The sequence below is a fragment of the Alternaria triticimaculans genome (genome assembly GCF_023758025.1).
Source record: "Alternaria triticimaculans strain BMP 0046 chromosome Unknown scaffold_4, whole genome shotgun sequence".
Taxonomy (NCBI): Eukaryota; Fungi; Ascomycota; class Dothideomycetes; order Pleosporales; family Pleosporaceae; genus Alternaria; species Alternaria triticimaculans.
In genome coordinates this window covers 2172052-2195733 of record NW_026055961.1, presented here as the reverse complement: position 1 = coordinate 2195733, position 23682 = coordinate 2172052, and the positions used below count along the sequence as shown (strand labels likewise).

The 23682-nt window shown below is 55.0% G+C and overlaps 8 protein-coding genes across 8 annotated transcripts; 6 read left to right on the top strand and 2 right to left on the bottom strand.

The window, feature by feature from the left end:
• Positions 1-1657: 1657 nt before the first annotated feature.
• Positions 1658-3497, top strand: J4E78_004309 (uncharacterized protein; the record flags this gene model as incomplete). Its single annotated transcript, XM_049364938.1, has 4 exons — positions 1658-1902; positions 2010-2206; positions 2256-2340; positions 2387-3497. 4 exons carry the CDS (start codon positions 1658-1660, stop codon positions 3495-3497), a joined length of 1638 nt encoding a protein of 545 aa, XP_049224016.1.
• Positions 3498-4690: 1193 nt separating this feature from the next.
• Positions 4691-5636, top strand: J4E78_004308 (uncharacterized protein; the record flags this gene model as incomplete). Its single annotated transcript, XM_049364937.1, has 2 exons — positions 4691-4827; positions 4886-5636. The coding sequence occupies 2 exons, from the start codon at positions 4691-4693 to the stop codon at positions 5634-5636; spliced, it is 888 nt and encodes a 295-aa protein (XP_049224015.1).
• A 505-nt stretch (positions 5637-6141) lies between these two features.
• Positions 6142-7114, top strand: J4E78_004307 (uncharacterized protein; the record flags this gene model as incomplete). Its single annotated transcript, XM_049364936.1, has 2 exons — positions 6142-6649; positions 6714-7114. The coding sequence occupies 2 exons, from the start codon at positions 6142-6144 to the stop codon at positions 7112-7114; spliced, it is 909 nt and encodes a 302-aa protein (XP_049224014.1).
• A 385-nt stretch (positions 7115-7499) lies between these two features.
• J4E78_004306 (uncharacterized protein) lies at positions 7500-8792 on the top strand (the record flags this gene model as incomplete). The annotated part of the gene is made up of 1 exon (XM_049364935.1): positions 7500-8792. The coding sequence occupies one exon, from the start codon at positions 7500-7502 to the stop codon at positions 8790-8792; it is 1293 nt and encodes a 430-aa protein (XP_049224013.1).
• Positions 8793-11465: 2673 nt separating this feature from the next.
• Positions 11466-13395, bottom strand: J4E78_004305 (uncharacterized protein; the record flags this gene model as incomplete). The annotated part of the gene is made up of 6 exons (XM_049364934.1): positions 11466-11848; positions 11901-12270; positions 12321-12730; positions 12778-13180; positions 13233-13326; positions 13379-13395. The coding sequence occupies 6 exons, from the start codon at positions 13393-13395 to the stop codon at positions 11466-11468; spliced, it is 1677 nt and encodes a 558-aa protein (XP_049224012.1).
• Positions 13396-15055: 1660 nt separating this feature from the next.
• On the top strand, positions 15056-15536 carry J4E78_004304 (uncharacterized protein; the record flags this gene model as incomplete). Its single annotated transcript, XM_049364933.1, has 3 exons — positions 15056-15084; positions 15136-15216; positions 15293-15536. The coding sequence occupies 3 exons, from the start codon at positions 15056-15058 to the stop codon at positions 15534-15536; spliced, it is 354 nt and encodes a 117-aa protein (XP_049224011.1).
• A 252-nt stretch (positions 15537-15788) lies between these two features.
• Positions 15789-18122, bottom strand: J4E78_004303 (uncharacterized protein; the record flags this gene model as incomplete). The annotated part of the gene is made up of 7 exons (XM_049364932.1): positions 15789-15830; positions 15880-16641; positions 16691-17348; positions 17398-17432; positions 17480-17593; positions 17681-17718; positions 17768-18122. The coding sequence occupies 7 exons, from the start codon at positions 18120-18122 to the stop codon at positions 15789-15791; spliced, it is 2004 nt and encodes a 667-aa protein (XP_049224010.1).
• A 1995-nt stretch (positions 18123-20117) lies between these two features.
• J4E78_004302 (uncharacterized protein) lies at positions 20118-23642 on the top strand (the record flags this gene model as incomplete). The annotated part of the gene is made up of 4 exons (XM_049364931.1): positions 20118-20574; positions 20629-21049; positions 21100-22565; positions 22621-23642. The coding sequence occupies 4 exons, from the start codon at positions 20118-20120 to the stop codon at positions 23640-23642; spliced, it is 3366 nt and encodes a 1121-aa protein (XP_049224009.1).
• Positions 23643-23682: the final 40 nt, after the last annotated feature.

Genomic DNA, 23682 nt, shown 5'->3' with positions numbered 1-23682 from the left:
TTGGAACACGGTCGCGATAGTGAATGCGAAGCCGGTGATGATGATCCAAGCGTCTACATCAAAGTCAGTCGATGAATTGGTTTCATGTCAGAGCACTTACTCATGATGTGACAAGCAATACGGAACGACTTGGTGGTTATGGCGAAGATTCGGTAGTAAAGACAAACTACAGAGATCTTGTTGAACATCAGAACGACTTTGTAGACGACTGCAACGGTCAGTAAGCTTCGTAGTGACACTCTGCACCATCTCCACTAAATGTTCTTTCGTAGCCATTCAGGCCGGGCTCCTGGAGCACTCCATGCTGTCCAGAAGGATTGTACGGTCGTTGAGAATCTACTTACTGTTTGCTCCGTAGAACCATTGGCGAGCGATGATGCGGGAATCGGCGGGTAGGGATTTCCATGGTCTTCCGTAGCCATAGACTACCGCTGTTCGAATTTAACGAGTGTCCCTCGAGGTGATGCGAGTCCACTAACCTTGACACTCTGTTACAGAGAGCACGACCGATGATATCAAGGCAGCGACGATCATGTAGTCGTCCATTCCTAGACCACTTCGCTTGGTCAATCGCTGTGCAAGGCGTCCGGCGACAAAGAGACCCGCGACGATGACGGCTAAGACGCTGGTGAGCCAGAGGCCCCATCCACGCTCAACTGAGCCTTGAGTTCCAAGGCCGACGTTGGGAGCCATGTCGCATGAGGGTACACTCAAGTTTTGGAGAGCAAGTCCTGTGGATGACCCACGAACAGCGGGAGCCTACGGTATAATCATTAATGGGCCTCGTGCAGCATGGGACTTTCCAGGTACCCGGCCCTGAAGATACGGCGATGCAGGGTATAGGGTGTGCAGCGGCTGATGACCCTTCCGTGGGGGCATCACGGGAATGCTTTGACGGCGAATTTCTCTGCATTCGTATCCGACGCGATTGGATCTGGTGTACCAATCTTCGGGGACCACACATGTCGATCTCTACAATGCCGTGCGCGCTCAGGGTTTTCCCTGCTACGGTCCAGGCGTTTGCCGTGAATGCCAGGGCTGACTGCCAATCGGCTCGGTGCAGTGTACTGAACAGGTATGGGTGGGTGACATCAGATGGCGATCAGCGGTGCCCGGAATTGTGCCGGATGTAGGCAAATCGCACTCATCGCCTACGCCCGTCAGGTTTGGGTCTTGAGTTGTATCGAAAAAGCAAAGGCTTGAGCGGAATGAACAGCATCAAAGTCCCAAGTGTTCGGGTTCGTATGTCACGACGATGGAGAGGTCCGCCAGATCGAAAGGTTCCGGGCGACTGGGAGACGGGTCGCGCATTGGGACTAGTGTTGTCCTTGCTAGGGCTGCAGCCGAGATGAAGCCTCGTGCGTACCCGTCCTGTCTGACAACGTCGAAGCTTTTGACGCCGGCGTAAGACCGCGCGCACTCGGCATGAGTCCTTCGCAACACTGCCATCTGCCTCGGGACTTTGTCTGGTCGGAGCTTTGTCTGGTTGCAGCCCTGTTGTCCCATCGTCGACGGCTGGCCACGCAGGAACGTGGAGCTAACAGCTTGCCACCGAGCCGTGATTTACATCTCGCTCCAATAAAGTCAGCTGGCCGCCCTCCAGCTGTTTGAAGTTATTCCGTCGAGCGCATGGTAGTTGCTGTTTCGAATTGAAATTATGCAACACCTCCTCCTTACCGCTGCAGCTGTAGCTTCGCTATTCGGTTCGGCCGTCGCAGCGCCGAAGAATGGCTCCAACATCGAGACGTCGAGCGGTACCTTGATCGGTCACCCATCGTCTAACAAGACACATGTGACTGAATTCTTGGGCATTCGATATGCTGAAGCGCCAGTCGGCGAACTGAGATTTGCTGCGCCGAAGAAGTTCGACGCGCCCAAAGGAACCGTTTTCGAGGCATCCGAGTGGGTCAGTAATCACGACATCACTGGGTAGTGCTCAATCACTGACAGACTGTAGTCTCCGTATGTTGAGAGTTCGAACATGTAGGATACGTCTAATGACTTTACAGTGACTGCCCTGCTGTTAAGCCGCCAGTATCGGCTTTCCCCAACTTCACACAGCCATCCGGCTTGCGTGTGTGGAAGAACTTCGCAGCTCAGAGCAACAATTCGGTGTCTGAGGACTGCTTGAAGCTCAACGTCTGGACGGCGAGTGCTGGCGATACCGATGCAAAGAAACCAGTGCTGGTGTTTCTTCACGGAGGACGTACGTGGTCCCTTCGGCTGTCATGGATGACTTCTAACAGCCACGCTAGGTTTCCAGATCCCCGGCCCTCACTCTCCCTTCTACAACGGGCAGTATCTGGCCGACGCTGAGGATGTCGTCGTTGTGACATTCAAGTAAGACACCCGCTGTGGTCGACCCTACACCTACTGACTGGGTCAGTTACCGATTGGGCATCTTCGGCTTCGCTGGTGCTCCTGGTGTTGAGAAGAACGCGGCCCTGCGCGACCACCGTAGCGCTGTCGAATGGGTGCGCGATAATATCGCTGGCTTTGGAGGCGACCCTTCGCGCATCGTCATCTTTGGACAAAGTGCAGGTGGCGCCGCTGTCGACTACTGGGCATACGCCTGGAAAAACGACCCAATTGTCTCGGGTCTCATCCCCATGTCTGGAACCTCACTGAGCTTCGTTCCCAACACAGTCGAGTACTCGCAGTCTATCTGGTACAATGTGTCCCAGACCATCGGTTGTGGGGGTGCTGCCAATGACTCTGCCGCTGTCGTATCTTGCGTACGTTCTGCAAACATGTCTGCTCTTCTGGCTGCCTCGGCAAAGGTTCCTGGTCTTCCCAGCGTCGGTCTAACTCAAGCGACCTTCCATCCGACCGTCGACAATGTGACGGTTTTTGCGGATTATCAGCAACTCTCAGCGGACGGTTCCTTCGCCAAGATTCCGCTTTTGGTCGGCAATGCTGACCACGAAGACGGCTGGTATCGCATTTCAGGGTGGGCGGCCAAGCTGAACTTTACCAATGCGCAATGGGATCTGTTCACCCAGCGTGGCTTCACATGCCCATCCTCCTTGTCCGCTGCATACAGGGCGCAGTACGACGTACCGACCTGGCGATACAGATACCACGGAGATTGGGACAACCTTCGCCTCTACAACGGCAGCGCAGGCCTCGGACCTCGAGGAAGCGCGGCCTACCACGGCTCTGACCTAGGCCTGGTCTTCGGTACCGCTCAAGACATCTCTGGCCTGCCCAATTCTCCTGCTGAGAACCAGTATATGAAGCATGTCCAGGGCGCCTGGGCTGCGTTTGCCCGTGATTCGCAGGAGGGGTTGACCAAGTACGGATGGCCGATGTACAACTCGGGTAAGCACTGGGAACACCAGAACGCCTGTTTCTACGCTAACACGTGCAAAGGCAATGCTACACTCGTCGAGCTGGCTTATAACAACGACCCTATGCCCAAGTTTGTCAATCCGACAATCTATGACGCATCTTGCCCCGCGAAAAACGATCCGCTGCCTGGACGAGGTGCTTTTTAAAGAAAGATGGTTACATTTGTATCAAGTAGACACCCTTCTAGCATGTTATTCAGCAACACCTTTGTGACGTTTGTCATCGCTTTGTTCTAACTTTCGTCGTCTGCGTTCATGCGATTCGCATCGCTGCATCCTCTCGTAATTGGTCGCATAAGATCACAAATCCAAATCTTGGATGACTCGCCGTTGAACCCGGCGTTGAGTCTGTGTCAGAAGAGGTTGTGTTCCCGGCACTTGGGTCCCCAGGACCTGCCTCGTTCGGATGGCGTTAACGTTTATGGTTACGGCCCGATGCGCTGACGCCAACCAACGAACTTTGTCGTGAGCCAGGACTGCGCCAACCGACTGTTTGTAAGAACGCCGACGAAGGACAACCCACCGCAACGGTTATATCAGATCGATATCCCGGTCATTCGATTGGACTGCCGAGGTGATTGTGACAGCGGCTGCATTAAGATGGTAAGGAGCACGTGGGTGTAGCGCACCTAGCTGCACCGGAGACATGCCCCCGAATGAATTCATCGCGTATCGCGACTTGATCACGACTTCTGCATTGACGCGATGTAGCCAGGTTTACCGTTCGATAGTTCCGTCGAGTAGGATTGAGGCTCGTCGGCTGCGCGCATGCAACCGCCGTTCTTCAAGAGCCAGAACGCAGACGAACTCTTCTGACCCGCCTCCTCCACTTGGATAGCTGCTTGACTCGCAATTCCATCGCACTAATTTGAGACTGTAGCAGCGGACGCCTGAGCAGATCGAGATCCTATACGACGACCCGTGTCACAAGATGTCCAGTCACGTTGATATCATCATGAAAGGCGAACAGACTGCAGAGACGGGAGACAACAAGGATGATCCCCCGTCTTGGCAATATATACATGTCCCAATAAGGCGCTGGGATGTCAGAGTACAGGTACCGAGACTAGAATGCCATGCCGCGTCCATGCTAACCCACCACAGCAAAGTTAGTGCGGGACCCTTGCGATTGCGGCGTGATGTGTGCATAGAACACGGGCTGGCACCCCGCGCCTTGGGTCTATACTTCTAGGACGACTACTCTGGTAGTTGTCTGGTACTAAAACCAACGACTTTCCGGCTGGAAGGTAGTCTGCCCTGCATTTGAACAGTACGCGAAACGGACCGTCTTTACAACCGCGAGGATGAGTTCACTGGGTGCCTGGCAGTTCACGCCACTCATGACCGAGTTTCCTACCAATGTGTTGCCCAACCTAGGGTTTTGGAGTGCGAAGAACGGATCTTGGGAATACCAGATTCAGCTGGCATGGCCGCTGAACTGGACCTCACAGGAGGAGACGTCGACTGTGGAGACAATGTAAGGACACAGGCAGCGCCAGCGGCACCACGGGGATTCGGACTGACACGGCTACTAGGTATGTCCTCGACGGCAATGCTCTGGGTATGACTGCCACAGAAGCGTTCCGCCGCCGCCGTCCAGTCGAGTTCAACATGCCCGACTGCATTGTCGTCAGCATAGGCTACCCGGAGACCATCGAAGATTCACCGTACAGCACGCAGCGGAGCTACGACTTCCAGCCTCCAGTCTGCGATGGCTGCCCCTTACCTACGGTGCCTGGCGTGCAGTCCAATGCGGATGAGTTCATCGAGTTCATCGACAACGCTCTCCGGCCATGGGTTCAGGAGACGGCTTTCCCGAAAGCTGAGTTTGACCGCGACGCACTCTACGGCCACTCCTTTGGCGGCCTCTTCGTCCTGTATGCGCTCACGGTACGGCCTGATCTCTTCGATACGTTCCTCAGTGCTTCTCCGGCCCTCTTCTTCAACGACGACTACGTCTTCAACAACACGGACTTCCTCGCACCGCTGGTGTCGCCTTCGGCCAGCGACACGGCCAAGGCGACCAAGCCTGCTTTCCAGATAAGCTACGGCGCGCTCGAACAGAAGCTGGTGAAGCGACGGACGGAGACGGACGCGGAGTTTGCGTTCAGGCAGAGCATCCTCGTGCCGCAGCGCATGACGGATCTGAGCCAGAAGCTGTACAGCAGGCTGGAGGGCAGCCCGGCGTTGAGGGATGTCAGCATCCACGAGTACCCGTCCAGTGACCACGCGGCAGTAGGCGCGGCAGCTCTGGCGGACGGCATCGACTACTTCCTGGACTGGTGAGTGCGAGGTTGTGGGAGAGGAAGGGGATGTCAACGTGTCCATGTACCTAAGTTCCGCGTTAGCCGGGCGCAACGGGGCAGTAGCTTGACGAATGGATCCGGACTACCTGCCGCTTTGGCAGTATAGCGCAGTGCTTGACCGCCTTGTTCGAACACCTGGGGGAGGCGGCGGCGGGCGTCACTGAGTGGTGGAACGGCGCAGATTGCGCGACAGGTGTCTTGCCCACCGCACCCACCGCGGTGCGCATGGGGTGCGATAAGTGATGGCGGCGGCGGGCGGCATTGGCTGCCAGGGCGGGGCGGTGGGTCCGGCCGCCAGCAGGAGGCTCAACGGACGGGTTTGATCAGCGCGGGCTGCAGAAAAGATTTCGCCTAGGGAACCCCGGCGCTACGTCATCTTGAGGGAGACGACGGGTCCGGTGAGAGGGAGCACCGCACGTAGAAATAGCATCGCGGACGCTCCCAGCACGACGACGACGACGACGCCGACGACGCCGACACACACGATGCAGCGCGCCAACACGACCGAGAGCCTGCGCACGCCCGGCGCCGCCATCTCGACGCTCAACCTCAACAAGCCCCCGCGGCCGGGCATGGAGCGCGCGCCCACGTCGACCAACCTGACGCGCCCGCTGCCCATCCAGCGCCTCGAGGGCAAGGTCGTCATGATCACGGGCGGCGGCGGCAAGGTGGGCGTCGAGTCGGCCGGCCGCCTGCTCATCGAGGGCTGCAACGTCGCCCTCATCGACATCGACCAGACGGCCCTCGAGGTGGCCGTGCCCGTGCTCAAGGCCGCCATCCCCACGGGCATCCCCATCGAGTCGCGCCTGCTGACCATCGTCGCCGACGCCACCAAGGAGCCCGACGTCGAGGCCTGCGCCAAGAAGGTCGTCCAGCGCTTCGAGAAGCTCGACGCCGCCCTGCTCAACTGCTGCCACCGCGGCGAGTCCAAGAGCATCTTCGACGTGACCGAGGACGACTTTGACCGCATCATGACCATCAACGCCAAGTCCGGTACGCCACGTGACCCCACGTGACCCCACGTGACCCCACCACGTGACCCGCTGACCACTGCCAGCTTTCCTCGGCGTCAAGTACGCCGCCACCGCCATGCAGACGACGGCCGCCGGCGGCTCCATCATCATCCGCTCCTCCATCGCCGGCCTGCGCGGCTTCCCCAACCTCATCTCGTACAGCGCCAGCAAGTTCGCCCTGCGCGGCATTGCCCTCACCGCTGCCGAGGAGCTCGGCCCCCTCAACATCCGCGTCAACACCATCCACACCAGCATCATCCAGACCCCCGGCTACAAGGACGGCTGGAGCAAGGAGAAGCTGGCCGAGCTCAAGGAGGAGACTGCCCTCGACCGCTTCAGCAGCCCCGACGACGTGGCCAGCGTCGTCGCTTTCCTCGTCAGCGAAGACAGCAAGTTCATGACCGGCGGCCACCTGAAGATTGACGGCGGCTGTGTCGCCGTCTAGACGTTCCACGTAGCCTTGCTTGTTGTACTGCCATGGTCGTCATTTGCATGGATGGAGTTTGGGGTGCCCGCCTTTCTTCATAGGCCGAGGCTGCATGTTTTGCGCAGGCTGTCATCACGGAGCCGACACATAGAGGCACTTTATTAGACGGGTAGAAATGCATCACCACACGGACCTGTGTCCGCAACTACTCCATCTGTCAGCATGCTTGGGCATACCTAGGTGCTTTGCCATGACAGCGCGTGACGTCACTGCGTCGTTTCCGAAAGTATCCGCGAAGCTGCCATGGTGTGACGTGCATTAGCCATACGCCATCCCTCGGAAGGTTTCTTCGCGACTTTCAACTTCAATCCTCACTTCAACCCGTTAGAGACCCAAAGCCACCATGTCCGAACCTACAGCGACCCAACACCATCCCAAGTTCCAAACTCGCAAGCCAGAGCAAGATGCCGTCGACTACGAAATGCAGACATATACGCGCGGACTGGACTTTGAACGCCCACCGCTCACCTTCCAGGCTGACAAATGGGAAGAGCTGGCCTGCAGTCGCATGTCAGCCGACTCAAAAGGCTACGTATACGGATCCGCCGGCGTACGGGAGACCACAGACAAGAACCGCAGTGCCTTTAGAAGATGGTCGATTGTACCCAACCGCCTAGTCAGGTACGACGGCTTCCCTGACCTGACATCCGAGATCTTTGGGGAGAAGATGGTAGCACCCATCGCCATGGCGCCCGTCGGTGTACTCAAAATCTTCAACCCAGAAGGCGAGGTCGCGGCTGCAAAAGCAGCAGCCAAAGAAGCCATCCCGTACATCCTAAGTACGGCAAGTAGTACGAGTATAGAAGATACTGCCGCAGCCAACGGCCCCAACAGTCAACGCTGGTACCAACTCTACTGGCCCTCACGCGAACACGACGACATCACCATTTCGCTACTTGAACGCGCAAAGAACGCCGGCTTTACAGCTCTGTTTGTAACTCTAGATACGTACATCCTCGGATGGAGACCCGAAGACATGGACAACGGATACAACCCCTTCATGCGCGCCGACCGCACAGGCGTAGAACTTGGCATGACGGATCCTGTGTTCCGGAAACAGTTCAAAGCGAGACATGGCGTGGATGTAGAACGAAAGATGGAGGCTGCGGCGCCAGAATGGATGAGGACGATTTTCCCGGGCGAGAGCCATAGTTGGGAGGATGTCGAGTTTCTCCAGAAACACTGGCATGGGCCGATTGTGCTCAAGGGCATTCAGAGCTTGGCTGATGCGAGGAAGGCGGTGGAAATTGGCGTGCAGGGCGTCGTTGTGAGTAACCATGGGGGCAGGCAGCTCGATGGAGGGAATTCGTCGTTGGGCGTGCTGCCACATATTGTTGATGCCGTTGGGGATAGGTTGACCATTTTCTTCGACAGCGGGATACAATCGGGTGCTGACATTGCCAAGGCCATGGCGCTAGGAGCCGACTGCGTGCTGATTGGTAGGCCGTATGTGTATGGTCTGGCGCTTGGAGGAGAGAAAGGCGTGGAGCATGTGCTCAAGAGTCTGGTGGGTGAGCTCGAGTTGACATTGCATTTGAGCGGCATCCCGAGCGTGCAAAAGAAGGATCTGAATCGCGCCATGCTCGTTAGAGAGGAGGCGCTTTTCGAAAGTGTGAAGGGGGTGGGATTGCGTTAGGGGAGATGTCGCAATCCATATGGATCTTCATCTAATCACATGTGAACGTGTCGACCCTCTCTTTAGCCTCACTTTTCCCTTTGGCCAGCCACCACCCGTGACCAACCGCAGTAAGCGCTACACACTCTTCGATGTACGAGCACCCATCAGCAGTAGCTCAATTCGGCGACTTCTTGGTATCAGAATGTTGTAACCGCTCTGACTTACCCTCTTCTGACCTTCACCTCGACCAGGACTTGCGTGGGTATCTAGACTTCCCGACGTAATCTTGACTTTGTCCATCTCCTGCAAATCACCAACACAATCTCCTCTTCATCTTGCAAAGCCTAATCAATATGTAACCCACTACAACTCTCCGTTACCCGGGGATGAGAGAGTCCGCTCCTGTCCATGAATACATAAGCCGTCTCTGCGCCTTTGTCTCTATCTCACCGACCCCACTTTACTCTACGAACCAAAAGTATCACCACCGAACGAGTCCAAGTTTCAACTGGCTCAACATGGCCTAACTCGAACGACGACTTGCGGTGCTTAGGTCTCGCAGCCTAATGGTACCAACCACAGATCCAAAAACAAGCAAGCGGCCCGCTGAGGAGCCAACGTCCGAGCCCCCGTCCAAGAAGAGCAAACATACTGCTCAGACTCCCACCGTACGAACTTAAGCCTTGGAGAAGAAACGCAACAAGACGAGGCCTGGGGAACAGTCATGGAATGGGACACGCCGTATACGACATGCTTTTGGTTCAAGTCGAGGAACAGTATGGCTAGGACAGGGTTGTACTTGAGCGGATGAAGCGGGCTCTGGAACAGCAGTTTGGTGGATTCTTTGGAGGCGAGTGAGATGGTGGTAGAGACGCATGTGGGAATGAGCACGTTGGAGATTGGATTTGGTGACGCCGCGGACCAAAAGTGTGAGACCCCTTTTCTTTTCGATGGTAACGACTTCCTTACTTTTACCATGACGGGTGGTCGTGAGCTACATGCAGGGCATGACCGGGAACTTGTACCTTTAACTTTCTTCTTCCGGGTCAATGAGGATACGGTCGCCAACTCCATTCGCTCCAAGGTACTTTTTCGGCTAACCATTACTGCCGCAAAACACTCTCGTTAACCTTGAACTACGAGTGTCAATGTCATTCCCCTGTCATAAATGATCTGAGTTTTGCAAGGCTCAATGCTATACGGATATATCAAGCGTCACCAACTACACATGCCGAATCTACAGACGCCAATCCAGAAAAGGCCTTTTATCGGACGACAAATCACACCCTCATCATCATCCGTACCGTAGGAATAAAGTCTTGACTATCCTTCTCTTGCTGTTCGAAGCTCTGTTTAAAGGCTGCCAATCCCGCAAGGATCCCGCATACCATAAACACCAACGACACAAGCGACCAAATGACACCCCAGCATTGCGACGAACCGCCATACCGCTTAGCGAAGACGCTGGCATCAGACGAGTTGACCTTACGGAGAATGAGGTCGTCACAGATATCCCAGACGCTGTAGAGAGAAGACATGACGCCGATGAAAAGCTGGAGCGGCGTTAGCAAGGACGTTTCGAGGGGACAGGGAAAGACACCTACGACCATGAACCTCAACGCTTCGCCATGTTCGATGAACCAGAAGGCTACCAGTAGCCCTACGCTGAGAAGAATTGTGACGATAGTCAACCAGTCTTTTCTCGCCCACCATAGTGTCAGCAAGAAGCAAACGCCTAGCACTATACTCGCTACTTTGGATGCCACAATGTTGAAGCCACAGAAGGTCAGCAGAGCACCTATCAATGAGGAGCCCAAGTAGCCAGCAGGCAGAGTTATGAATTGCTTGCCGCCGCGCATATGCGTTACACCGCCTTCATGGGGATCAAGGGAGATGGACTCCACTCGCCCGCCGGTACAGCAGGATGTTATTGCATGAGAGAATTCATGAAAGGCTATGACGAGCATCTGTGGGTTTCGTCAGCTATCAACATCTCCCATTGCCCCACGCTACCTACATACCTTGAACGGCCACAACACCCACCGTACATACGGCAAGTTCCACAACAACGCAATAACGACAACATACGCAGCAATAACACCCAGCGTAACCCCTTGGGTGTGATTTACACTCAATCCGCGGCGCTCAAAGTGATGCGAAGCCTGCGAGGCGACAGCCGGCCCCGCTGTGACCAGGGTCCGGCGCGCTAATTTGGCGAGCGTGCTGGTGTTGCGAGGCGACGCTGCTGGCGGCATGGCGGTGTAGTTGTACGTCTCTGTGGTATGAAGTGTTTGAGCGTGGGCAGAGCGGAAGCCTGGGTACTGAGCAGCCAAAGTACAGAGGAATGAAGATGCTGTTCTTGTTGTTCTGGTGAGTGAAAGCGGAGAGTGGCTGGGGAGAAGACGTGGAGCTGACGCGTTGTTTGTGGAATGCGCCACGCAGCACGCTAAATTTAGCAGGGGTGTGGCTGTGTCGGCATTTTGTCATCACGTTTACGGAACGGGAGACAAAGCAGACTTGGACACTGGAAACAGCAGTTGATATTGTATTGAATGGGATAGTCTGTGTATTATGTATACCGCTTGGTAGAGTGCGGTGTCATGCTTAAAGGAAGCGGGTCACTAAGCTGTGCGAATGCATCTTTAGTCCCAGATACCAGGGTATGAACCTGAGTATGCATCGAGAGAAACCCTAACCTCGGCGCTCCTCGTCAATGTGTTCCTGATGCACTGACATGCCCCTCTCGGGCGAAGTATCGACATCTTTGTCGCCATACTTCTCAGATCCAACAGCACCAGTAGCGCCGACAGCGCTGTGGCGTCGCTCCCAGTATGAGTCGTCGCGTTCGTTACGGCTGATGTATCCAGCCGGGACCCACTTCTTACTGGTCCTGGCAGATAGGCTCGGGTCCGAGTACATGATATCGACGTTCTCAAGAGACAACGATTTGGTCTCGAAGACGAAGAAGTAAATGACACCGGCGGCGACGAAGTTGCAGGCGAAGAAAACGAAACCGAAGGCGTATCCGATACCGTCGTCAGCGTAAGGTGTGAGGAAACCGATCAGGAAGTTGCCTAAGAATGGTCGTTAGCAAGCGAAGTCGGCATAAGAAAGCATGTTGCTTACCGAGCCAGTTGAACGCTGTAGCCAAAGAGGCTTGCTTCGCGCGAGTCCTGAGCGGGAAAGTTTCGCCAATGATAACCCAAATGAAAGGACCCCAGGTGGCGGCGAAACTTGCGATGAACATGCAAGCAGCAACGATCATAACTATACCGGCAGTGGGGTTGTCTTGCGGTGGGAGCGCAACACCGATGATGGCAAAGATGAGCAGCCAAGTAGCTTGCCAGAGACCGCCAATGACGAGCGGCACACGGCGACCGACTCGCTCAATGAGGTACAACCCGGGGATCGTCATGGCCACGTTGACAGCACCAAGAATAAGTTGAACTTGGAGAGGATCATCAATGCCTGCGGATTGGAAGATAGTCGCGCCATACTGTGACGATTAGCGGCGTGCATGTGAGGTCGTTATTCGAGGGAACTTACGTAGAAGAAGTAGTTGACACCAGTCCACTGCTGGAAGAATTGGATAGCACATCCGACGAGGGTACGGTATGCAAGACGCGGGATACCGGATGGCTGGCCAGTGAAGCATTCCACCCAAGTACCTTGCCCGGCGCTCTTTTGCTCGTTGATGGAATCCTCCATCTCCTTGAAGTCCGAGTTGACCAACTCGTGGTTGGGGTCGTGTGCTAAGCCTCGGAGACGAGCCATTGACATGCGCGCTTCTTCCCAACGGCCTTTACCGGCCAACCATCTGGGCGATTCTGGCGTGAAGAGTACACCGAAGCCAAGAGGGAGCGAGAAGCCGATTCCGAGGCCAATGACGATTCTCCAGGCGGCATCGCTGTCTTGGCCCGGATTGTCACGGACACCAAAGTTGATAATGTTGGAAACTGCATATAGTAAGTACTTTGTAAGCACACATCTGGGCCAGACCTACTCAGGATGCCAACAGTGATCATAAGCTGGTAAGATGCGACGACGGCACCACGAATCTCTCGTGGGCAGACCTCAGACTGGTACATCGGTACACCAATAGAGAGAATACCGACACCGAGACCAGCAACGATACGACCAATAGTCATGTGGACCCAGGTGTTCATCGCTGTGACCTGGATGATGTTGCCAATGACGAATATGAGCACACCGATGGAGAGATTGCGGCGACGACCAAACCAGTCGGCAGTGTAAGCACCAGCGAGCGCGCCGATGAGAGTACCAATGGACATGAGGGATACAAGCAGGGACGAAATCGTGGGATCGAATGCTTTCTCGCCATTGCCCTGGTCCTGTCCAAAACGCTGGATGAAGTCCTTGAAGATGAGGATTCCACTGATTTGACCCTGCATTACGTGAGCCACACGCATTCACAGGCAGAGATTGGCAGATGCATACCGTGTCGTAACCGAAGAGGAAACCACCTATCGATGTGATGACACCAAGAATGATGGCTTCGATACCGCACTCGGCACCGCGAACGCGGACAGAACTATTCAGAGTCAATATAGCATTCATGCATAGTCGAACGGCGTCAAACGTACACTTTGCCCAGACCCATGGTTGTAGTAACGATTCGATCACGACAAGACCGATGTGCGAGACAAGATGGATTTACTTGTTCGGCACACGACGAATCTTAAGTATCGATGCCAATTCCAGTCCCGTGTCCCGTAATGCGGTAATGCCCAGCATCGCGCCGAGCGTTCGACTCCGGGGCTCCTACGTCATACGCGCCACGCCGTCACGCGAAATTGCGCGCGAGCGGCCTTACCAGCTTGGCTTCACCTCCTCCACAGCCAAACAAAAGTGATCCGGGGGTCTGAAACTGCAGTAGTGGGCTTGTCAATGCGACGCAGCCGCTGGGGGACAAGGGGCGTGTATGTGGGGAAGCAGGTCGCGATTCGATAGCCAAGCCAAATCCGCCCGACGTTCCGGGAAGCCCACCAAGAGATAGACGGCCTCGAGCACACATGGATCGGATCGTGCTCTCACATGCTCATCTGACGGTAGGCGTTGTACAAGGCGTCCTGCTAGATCCCTAACGTGCAAAGTGAACGCCTCTGATGCGCACCCCGCATTCAGGCGCAAAGCACTCAGCGACGCGCTCCAGGGACCGTTGTGCCGCACAGCCGGGCGCCAGAAACTTGGTGACGGTCGCGTGACTTGTGGATATCGACTCGACGACGCGTATTCTTCGGCCGGGGCCATGTCGGTGAAGATACTTCACTTCAAGATGCGACAGACGCTCTCGGCAGTGGGGATGATGGAGATGCGTACGACCCCATCCGGGCCTGTGCAGCCTCAACACCTGTGCTCCGACCATCCCTCCGACTCTTTGAACAATTGCCGCGCGAACCGGCACAAGCTTTGTCGCTGTGCTTGTTTTGGACTGCAATCTCCGATCGCTTGCAGTCTCTCTCCGGTCAAGTAAAGCGAGGGACCCAGTTTGGATGCAACGTAAGCCAGGTTGCGGCGACGGATTGGTGCGAGAGCGGCCCACATGAGGCTCAAGGAAGACACTAAGAATCTTCCATTACCTTGGCATGTCCGACCCGCATCGGACGAGAAAATGAGGCCGTAATCTCGGCAGTTCCCACGTCGTGGAGTGGGTGTGAAGGCTTTGAGGGGCAGCCTGCGTGTTGGGGAGAAGAAGGGGTGTGGAGGTTGCGGAGACTGGAGAAACTTCTCCTCGGTACCTAGGTAGTAAGCACTGGGGACGAAAGCTGGAGAAGGAACAACACAAGCACCAACAACAGCAACCTTCTTGCGCAACTCTCCCTACAACATGACTTGTGTCTAGGTAACTTACACGACAACTGACTCTCATGGCTTCTTGCTCTGTGCGGTTTAGCGCATCCGGTGGGATGTACATAGTAATCCTATCGTCGCAGAAGGGAAGAGACACTGCGCCGGCAACGCGCCGATGCCAGGTACGATCTGAAACGTCGTCATTCCCGCATCTTTCGATGTATCGATGTCTGTGTGAACAAAGACAATGCCCTTCAACGCGGTTTGCCAAGTCACGTGCGGCGTTCCTTGGTCCTTCTAGGCACCGTTGGAACGCGATGGTGATGTCATCATGTCGCGATACACAGGAGCCAACTGAGAATGCTGCATCAACCCAGAACCCCTAACAAGGACACTCGGGAAGACATTGCGGAGTACACCAAACTCAAATTTCCTATAGACAACCTCCGGACTCACAAGTAGATCACAAAATGGTCAAAGACAACGAAACCGTGATTGAGTAAGTGGCCCATGAACGTCAACGCAAGCAAAGTGCTTACGGTATCGCAAGGGAGTTCAACGAGCTGGTCAACATGTCGGCAGACGAACTACAAGACTGGCTTGGCAGCGACGAATCCGCTGGAGCCGGCTGGTAAGCCCTGCCTGCAACGAATGCAGTGCTGACGTTGCGAATCTTATGACATGCATGCCCTCTAAGACGCCTACAGGTCCAAAGACAACGGCTCCGGCGAGACAGTCGGCCACGATTCGGGTCGTAAAATCGTTGCTATACTGCAGAATAATCCGCAGAAGGACGCGGATAAGTATGAACAAGAAGACATTGACCACATGCGCAAGGTGGTAGCATACTGCAAGAGGCATCTTGCGCAAGAGGACAAGGCGAAGAAGGACACGGATAGCAAGAGCTACAAGAGCTTGAAAAACTGGGGTCACGACGCCCAGAAGGCTTGAGCATTTGCATGAATGGGGATGATGCTGGAAGAGGTGTGAACTCGACACAGGCGGAACAAGTAGCGATATGCATATATCGAGGCCAAACCACAGACTTCCAATACTGTCACAACAATAACACGAACTTAGCTCACTTCGTCATCTTGTGCAGGGACATGGATTTCAAGACGGCCGTATCAAAAGTGGAGTAAAATAGAAACAATGCTTGAAAGACATCTAGGTAGAAGCGGCGCACAGGACGAGTGTCTTGGTCTACAGAGCAGTCGACCTCTTGCGGCCAGCGAAGTAGTTTCCCTTTGATTCGTTAGTTCTCAGTTCGAGTAGTCGGATCGGTGATACTTACTTGCATGCCACCCACGCACGCTGGCTGCTCCATTTCCTCCGTCTTTGTTCTCTCAGGTGGGCTTCTGCGCATGAAGCACTCGCCTACATGATGGCCCTCATCGCACGCAACGACCCATTGGCCCATACCCATGTCCTTGGGAGCGTGCCTGACACCTCTTCCACCGCCACCTACAATCAGATTGCCTGGTCGGTAGGTTGGATCCGCGCGCATACGCTTAATCACGCTGCTGTGGATGACGGCATTCGCGGGTATGTCGCGCGTCTCACCCTTGGGCAAAGGCCATCGGATCGCTTTCCATGTCCCATCCTCCTGTAAGTCCATGCGTCGGAAAGGCAGGTACTCCATTATGTTCCACGAAACGACGCCCATGCGATTGGCACCATTGTTGAATTGCAGGACGTCGTGGATACGGCCTTTGGTCGCAGCGCTGTGGAAATGTTTGTGGAAATGCGTGTTAGGGTGTTCGCGATGGTGCGAAAGGATGTTGTCGTCGTCAGTGTAGCCAGCTGTGTCGACGGATTGCGCGCCCGAATTGGCGATGACGGGTGAGGGCGACGCAGGATCGATTGCAATCATCGGGATGTTGTTCTGCGCTCGCGACACGTTGGTTGTGGGCTCCTCGTGGCAGCAACTCAGAGCTGCGAGCTTGTCTTCGTCAAAGTCGAGCCCAGCTTTTTGAGCTTCGCGCACCATCCACACCAGGGCTACGTGGCTCAGTGCTGCGTCGTCATCACCAAGAGGCCAGCCTCCTCCGATGTCCTACACGACGTTAGTATTGAAATTGAACCTCCGTGACGAGCACACTTACTGCATGGCATCCAGGAAACCAGACTTCTTGAATATCCTGCTCGCCATCTTCGTCTTGAGAGTTGAAAGTTCTCGCAGCGTCATAGGATCGCATCGAAGGAGTAGCAGAGCCGTGAACGCCATCAAGCTGGGAGCAGTCCGCGCTACGGCTGCGTACGCCTGAAGTCTCATGTGGGTCTCTGTAACGCTCAGGTGGTGGTGCTAATGTATCTCGCCGACCTCTACTCTGCTGTTCGTCGTGGTCTTTCTCGTCTAGGTCATGGTCTTCATGATCACCATGGATCAGATCCTTCATGTGCTGCCGGTGTCTGTGGCGATGCTTGTACAACATTGACCGGTCGGGCTTCTCTTGAGAGATGAGATCTTGTCTGAACTTTGCGCGTCGTTCATCGATGGATACTGCGTGTCGTATTACGTGGGCGCTGCTTCTTGCGGTGTAGGGGAATCTGCTACGTTGCATCCAGGCGTTCTCGAAAGCAGGCACGGAATTGACTGTATCGAAGAGGCCCAGAAACCGAATGGGTTTGACGGGGCGGCTGAACGTCTCGCGAAACGCGCACATGAATTCCAGAAGCTTTAGCTTCTCAGATTTCTCGCCTGGCTTGCGATCTTTGCCGCCTTTTTCGTCCGGTAATCTACATTGCCATTTCTGGAATGTTCTGAGATTGCGTTAGTGTAGAGTTCATGCATGCTACATGCTATACTCACTTCCATGCGAATTGACACATCTCTTCGTTTCCAGCCTGTCGACAATTAGAAATCGCCTGACAGACATTGGGCAGTTGCTTACAGAGAGGAGACCGACGTGATCAAGCATCTCTGCGAGGAAGCGAGCGGTATATGCACCACGCGAGAAGCCGAAGAAGAAGATATCATCGCCAGGTGTATAGTATCGCATTAGGAACTGTCCAGTCCATGTCAGCCAGCTGCGACCGGGTTCCGTCCTCTAGCTATTAAGCTGAGGATAGAGCTACCTCCTGGGATGGCTTACCTTGTATCCCGCCATGACATGCTGATCGAATGAAGTTCCTACGCCAGATCAGATCCCATGCACCACAACGAGCCGCGCCGAACGTACCTATTGCGCTATCTTTTGCCTTTGCGTACCATGACTGGAACTTTTCCCATCGACCTGTTCGGGTCATGGATCCATTGGCTTTCGTAACATATGTACCGATTCCGGGCTGGTAGTAATGGAACTGATCATCGCCATTGCGATCGAGCATGCGATAGATTTTGAGGATGTTGCTGTCGGAGTCTGTGCCTGAGAATTTGTTGCCTGTACCATCGAAGCACAGGACAAACTTCTTGGTCACATGGTTCGGACGTCGTGACACGGCTCCGTAATCCATAGGGTTGTTGTTAGGTGGTTGTGCGGATACCTGAGGCGAAACGCTCGGTAGACGTGACTGCTCTGAGTTCTTGCGCGCCATGTTGAGACGTGGGGCTTGACGAGGAAGAGCACCTTGATAGGAAGCCAGCTTGGTCGTCAGAATGAAGCAGTCGCGAAGTGTCAAGTAGCCAAGTAATCTCTATCAACGCGGGGATCGGCTACAAAAGCCTAACACAACTGACGCGTGCTCCCCGTCTGGTCTGTCTCCAAAGCTTCCGAGCGTATCAAGCCACATTAAGATACTGATCGCCATTGCTAATGCGGCTTGTAACAAAGCTCGCCTATCGACGCGTCGATGTCGCAGGTGGTGGGCTGGGAGTAGTCCCGCCGCTAATAGCAGCCGCTGATCGTTCTGAAGTGCCGCTCGCCCTACAGCGACTATTGACCTTTGAAAGCTGAGATAAACTGACTACCGTGCGCTATACGACGCCCCCACCTTGAGTTGCTACATCGATGATGCGGCAGCCTGTCAAGCATCTGAGCGTTGCCTGGCAGAAGGCACGACAGATACACCGCATCCTGTCCCGTGTCGTGCTGCAATTGATTGCAGAAAAGAAACGCATGTGGCCCTCGACTGCAAGTAAGCCAATGCCACCGTTTCGCCACTATCCCGGCTGGCAATATGGTGGTAACCGATGGACGCGATGCTACGCAGTCCAGGCAGGCAAGCTCCGAGAGCTAATGCTGAGCGCGTTCCTCGTGATCGCAGTGGTGTCTAATCCAATTGGACTCGGAAGCAGTGCATTCAACAAGAACGTGCCGATCAGAGAGGAGAGGTTGGTGTAGGTCTGCTCGCCGACATGTGAGCAGGAAAAGCACGTCGCGTCGATGGTTGACGCTACCCTTCCAGCGATCATTTGTGGGGAGGCGGCCCGTGCACCTGCCGTCTCGATTGCCGTCGTCTCGACTATCGATCGCACCTCCCAGTCACCACAACCACCGCCGGCGTCTTGGATGAACCGGACAGTAAACCTTACGGCTTCGGGACAGGCCGTAGACCACTGACCGCCGTCGCTAGTGCCTGCCTGATACCGTACCCTACTCGGAGATTTGCAAGCTCGCACTCCTGTTGTTGACCGCCACCACATCAGCTGAAACTCACTCTCGTCTGTTTACCTGCTAGCACATGGCTGCGCAACCATTCGTCGGGAAGTAAGGTCGGTCAATTCCGGTGCCGCAAGCGCTAGAGTCTCCTTCCACTACTCAGCCGAAAAAAAGCTGAATCGGGATGCCGATCGCTTGATAGTTCGTCTATGGCTTTTGTCCACGTCTCTGTTTGGAATAGTCGCGAGTTCAGGTCGCCGTTCCTGTCTATCATGTTATCGACCGCCAGGGTTGCGACATCTTCGACACGTTCCCATAGGGAGACAGCCGAAGTGAGACCACAACGACTCCCAGGCAACCAAAAGCGCTGAAGCCTGAAACGTGGCAGGCGTACCCACCTCCTGGCTACACGTTGCTTTTGGACTTTTCGCAGTGTCGCAAAGGCCATCCATGGATCGTCACAGGTGGGTCTAGTTAGTCGTTTCCTCATGGAGCCAATGGTGCTACTACGCTGTGGGTCTTGAGGACCGCTCACAGATCATTCCTTGGACTTGTCATGCAGTGCTCGATACCCCTCTGTCAGTTCTTAGCGAAGGTAGCGCAAAATCCGTCTGGCACTACCCTCCACAAAGGAAGTCACGACCAATGAGCAGTCGGACATTTGTAGCCATCAGAGGTCTGACGATATCAAGATCCGGACGCTACTCACATCATCCCGATGCAGGCATGGGTTCGTCCGCCCTTGAGGAAGCCGCAGGACACTGTTCGCCGAGTGCATATGCTGATCAACACACCGTAGCTGCTAGCGATCGTCGCCACGCAACTGGCTCGCTGCTGCTTGCCATGGCCAAGCTCCTGCGTGGGGAGCATTGCGCCTCCCAGATCAACAGCAAGCTACGTTGAACTTACTTTGTGAACTCCGCCCGGCCCTGGGATTCATATTCTCCCCGTTCCCATCTTTTCCACATGGTCATACACACACTTATTCATCATGCCTAGCCAGATACAAACATTGATCGGAAAGATCAGGAGGAAGCCGACGCAAGCCAGCGATGGCCGAACAGCGGAAGCGTCGAGTGGCATGAAGAACCACCAGAAGACTGGCATCGTCAGCGACATTAGAGGTCTCGGTGTTAAGGATGCCAAGTTTGCCCTCGATGCCATTACGACACTCGCATCCGGTGAGCCTCTGGACGACAAAGAACTTCTCCTCGAGAAGGGAGTTCAGATGCTACAGGGTCTTCCTCTGAACAGCGGTCTCAGTGCAAAGGTGTCGGATGGTTTCATCAGCATGCTCTGGAATGATTTACCACACCCAACACCTACGCATGCCGGCCCATCGGCACGATACCGGAAGCACGACGGCTCAGGAAACAATCCCCACAACCCTGAAATGGGCAAGGCAGGTTCGCCATATGCGCGAAATGTACCTCCCACCAAACCGAAAGGTAAGTACCCTGTTGCTATCATCCCATGCGAATCAGGACTGACAACTTCCCAAGGGCCAAATTTACCTGACGTTGAAGACGTATACGAGGCGCTTCTCAAGCGCAGTGGTCCTTTCCGCGAGCACCCGTCTGGTCTGAATCGCCTCTTCTTCTCCTTCGCAACCATAGTCATACACGAATGTTTCCAAACCTCTAGGACAGATCCTTGGATCAATGAGACTTCGAGCTATGTTGACCTCAGCACCCTGTACGGCAATACAGAGAAGGAGCAACATCGCGTGCGAACTTACAAAGATGGCCTGATCTACCCAGACTCAATCGCCTCGGAGCGCATCATGATGATGCCCCCTGGTGTAGTCGCAGTACTGTTGATGTTCTCGAGAAACCACAACCACGTCGCGGAGTCGCTGCTGTCAGTGAATGAGGACGGCAAATACAAGCCCTGGGATACTCTGGACGAGGCAGGCAGGAAATGGTAAGTTTGCTGCAGTCCTTGTACGCGATATGAGCCTAACACGAATTCAGGCAAGACGAGGACATATTCCAGATCACGCGCAACATTAACGTCGGTTTCTTTGCCTCAGTCGTACTGAAAGACTATGTCGCTGCCATCCTGAACACACCACGAGCCAACTCGGAATGGTCTCTTGATCTTGGTAAAGAGATCAAGCAAGGCGGCACACGTGTCGAGCGTGGCACCGGCAGCCATGTATCCGTGGAGTTTGCTGTCCTTTACCACTGGCACGCTGCTCTCAGTGCCGCGGATGAGACATGGATGGAAGATATCATCCGTTCCGTCTTCCCTGACATCCGCCACATCGACGATGTGACAATCGAGATGTTCCACCAAGTCATGAAGGTATATGGTCATGACTTGATGAGCAAGAAGCCCTGGGAGTGGACTTTTGGAGGCCTTGAGCGAGGCGCTGACGGCAGGTTCAACGATGCCCAACTTTCCGAGCTTATCAAAGACTGCATCGAGGAGCCTGCCCATGCTTTTGGTGCCCACGGTACCCCCGCCAGTCTAAAGGTCGTTGACCTCATGGGCCAATTGCAGGCCCGTGAGATGTTCAATGTCTGCACGCTCAACGAGTTCCGCCGGTATCTTAATCTGAAGCCGTACGATACGTTTGAAGATTGGTGTTCCGATAAAGAGACAGCACGAGCAGCCGAGCTGTTGTACGGCCACATGGAGAACATGGAACTCTACCCTGGATTGATGGCCGAGTGCACCAAACCTGCCATGCCGGGAAGCGGTGTCTGCCCTGGTCAAACGACTGGTCGAGGTATCCTGGACGACGCCGTCGCATTGGTTCGCGGTGATCGTTTCCTGAGCTACGACTTCAACAGTAACACCCTTACGCAGTGGGGAGCGGCTTTGCTGGCAGAGACAACACCCGGTGCATACGGTGGTGTGTTTCCTAAGCTGCTCTTCCAGGGTCTTCCGGGTGGATTCAAGGGAACTTCCAGCTACGCGCTGCTGCCCTTCTACACTCCCAAAGCAGCGAAGGAGATTCTTCAAGGAAATGGTGTGCTTGAAAAGTACGACCTCAGACGCCCTCCCAGCGATTACGACATCATCAGCGTCCAAACTCAGGAGGGTTGCAAGAAAATCTTCGAGGATCGTGAGAGTTTCGTTGTCATGTACCAGGCAGCTATTCGCAACTGTACAGCTGGACATGACTTCATGATCGGCTGGGACGAGCAGAAGAAGCATGATGAACGCTCCAACATTCTGCACAAGGTCTTCTTTGAGGAGGGCTTCGAGAAGAACATCAACGAGTTTTTCACGACCAACGTACGCAATCTCATCAAGAAGAACTCCCTCAAAGGCGCCAAGGGCAGGATGAGCATCGACATTGTCCGTGATGTTACCAACATCACGCCGATCCTTTGGCTCGCTGAGCGTTTCGCACTCCCGCTGAAGACACAAGAGCAACCTAGAGGCTTGCTCTCCGTCCACGAAGCTTTCCTAGCGTATCTCGTACTATGTAAGTAACCAGTCCAGCGCTCTTGAACCTGCAACAGGTGCTGACCTCCGCCCAGTCATGTACCAGTCCTTCAACATAATGCCCCATAACGAATGGAAGCTGCGTGCAGGCGCTATGCAAGCCGCAGCCCCCCTCCGCTCCATCTTCGAAACCCATCTTAAGACGCAAACTGGACGTCTAGAAGGTTTCGTCGACTGGATGGCCAAGGGCTCCGCTTTCGAGGTAGGCCCACACGCCGACCGCATCTACCATGCATTAGCGGACACCAAACTGCCCATCGGAGACATGGTCGGTGACTGCATCGGTATGGGAGCGCCCGTCGCCGGAAACCTGACACAGCAAGCCAGTCTGCTGATCGACTTGTTCCTATCTCCTGGGTACGAAAAGTACAAGGCAAGGATCGTCGAGCTATCGCACATGGACCCTACGACCTCGGACCGCGAACTCCAAGGCTTCGTTTACGAAGGCATGCGCCACGTTGGTGTTGTTCCCGGTCTACCTCGCGTTGCGACGCGCGACATTACCGTCAACGACGGCGTCCGCGGCCCTGTTTCCGTCAAAAAGGGCCACACGATCCTCATTGCAACTTCCAAAGCCGCCATGGACCCCGTTGCGTTTCCCAACCCGGAGATCCTAGACCCGCATCGCCCATTCAAGGAGTACACACTTCTCGGCCATGGCCTGCACTTCTGCTTCGGCGCCCGCCTCGTAGGCCCGTCTCTCGCCGCGACGCTGCGCGAAGTTTTCAAACTACCAAACGTGCGGCGCGCACCGGGCAAACAGGGTCGTTTTACCGTCACGGAGCACAAACTCGCCGGCATAACGATGCGACATTATCTTGATTCGAGCTCGAAGGAGAGTCCCATCCCCACGAGTCTACGGCTGCACTACGATAGCGAGGATGTTGTTGTTGCGACGGGTCTCAATGGCCATCTTACCAATGGCCATGCGAACGGGGGGCTGACGAACGGACACACGAATGGGCTTGCCAACGGGCATACAAACTTCGCTTCTAATGGCCATGCCAATGCAGGTGGGGATAATGAACATGGCAATGCGTATACAATTGCGCCTTAGGGAGGTGTGGGACCAGAACCCAATTCGGCACCCGGACGCC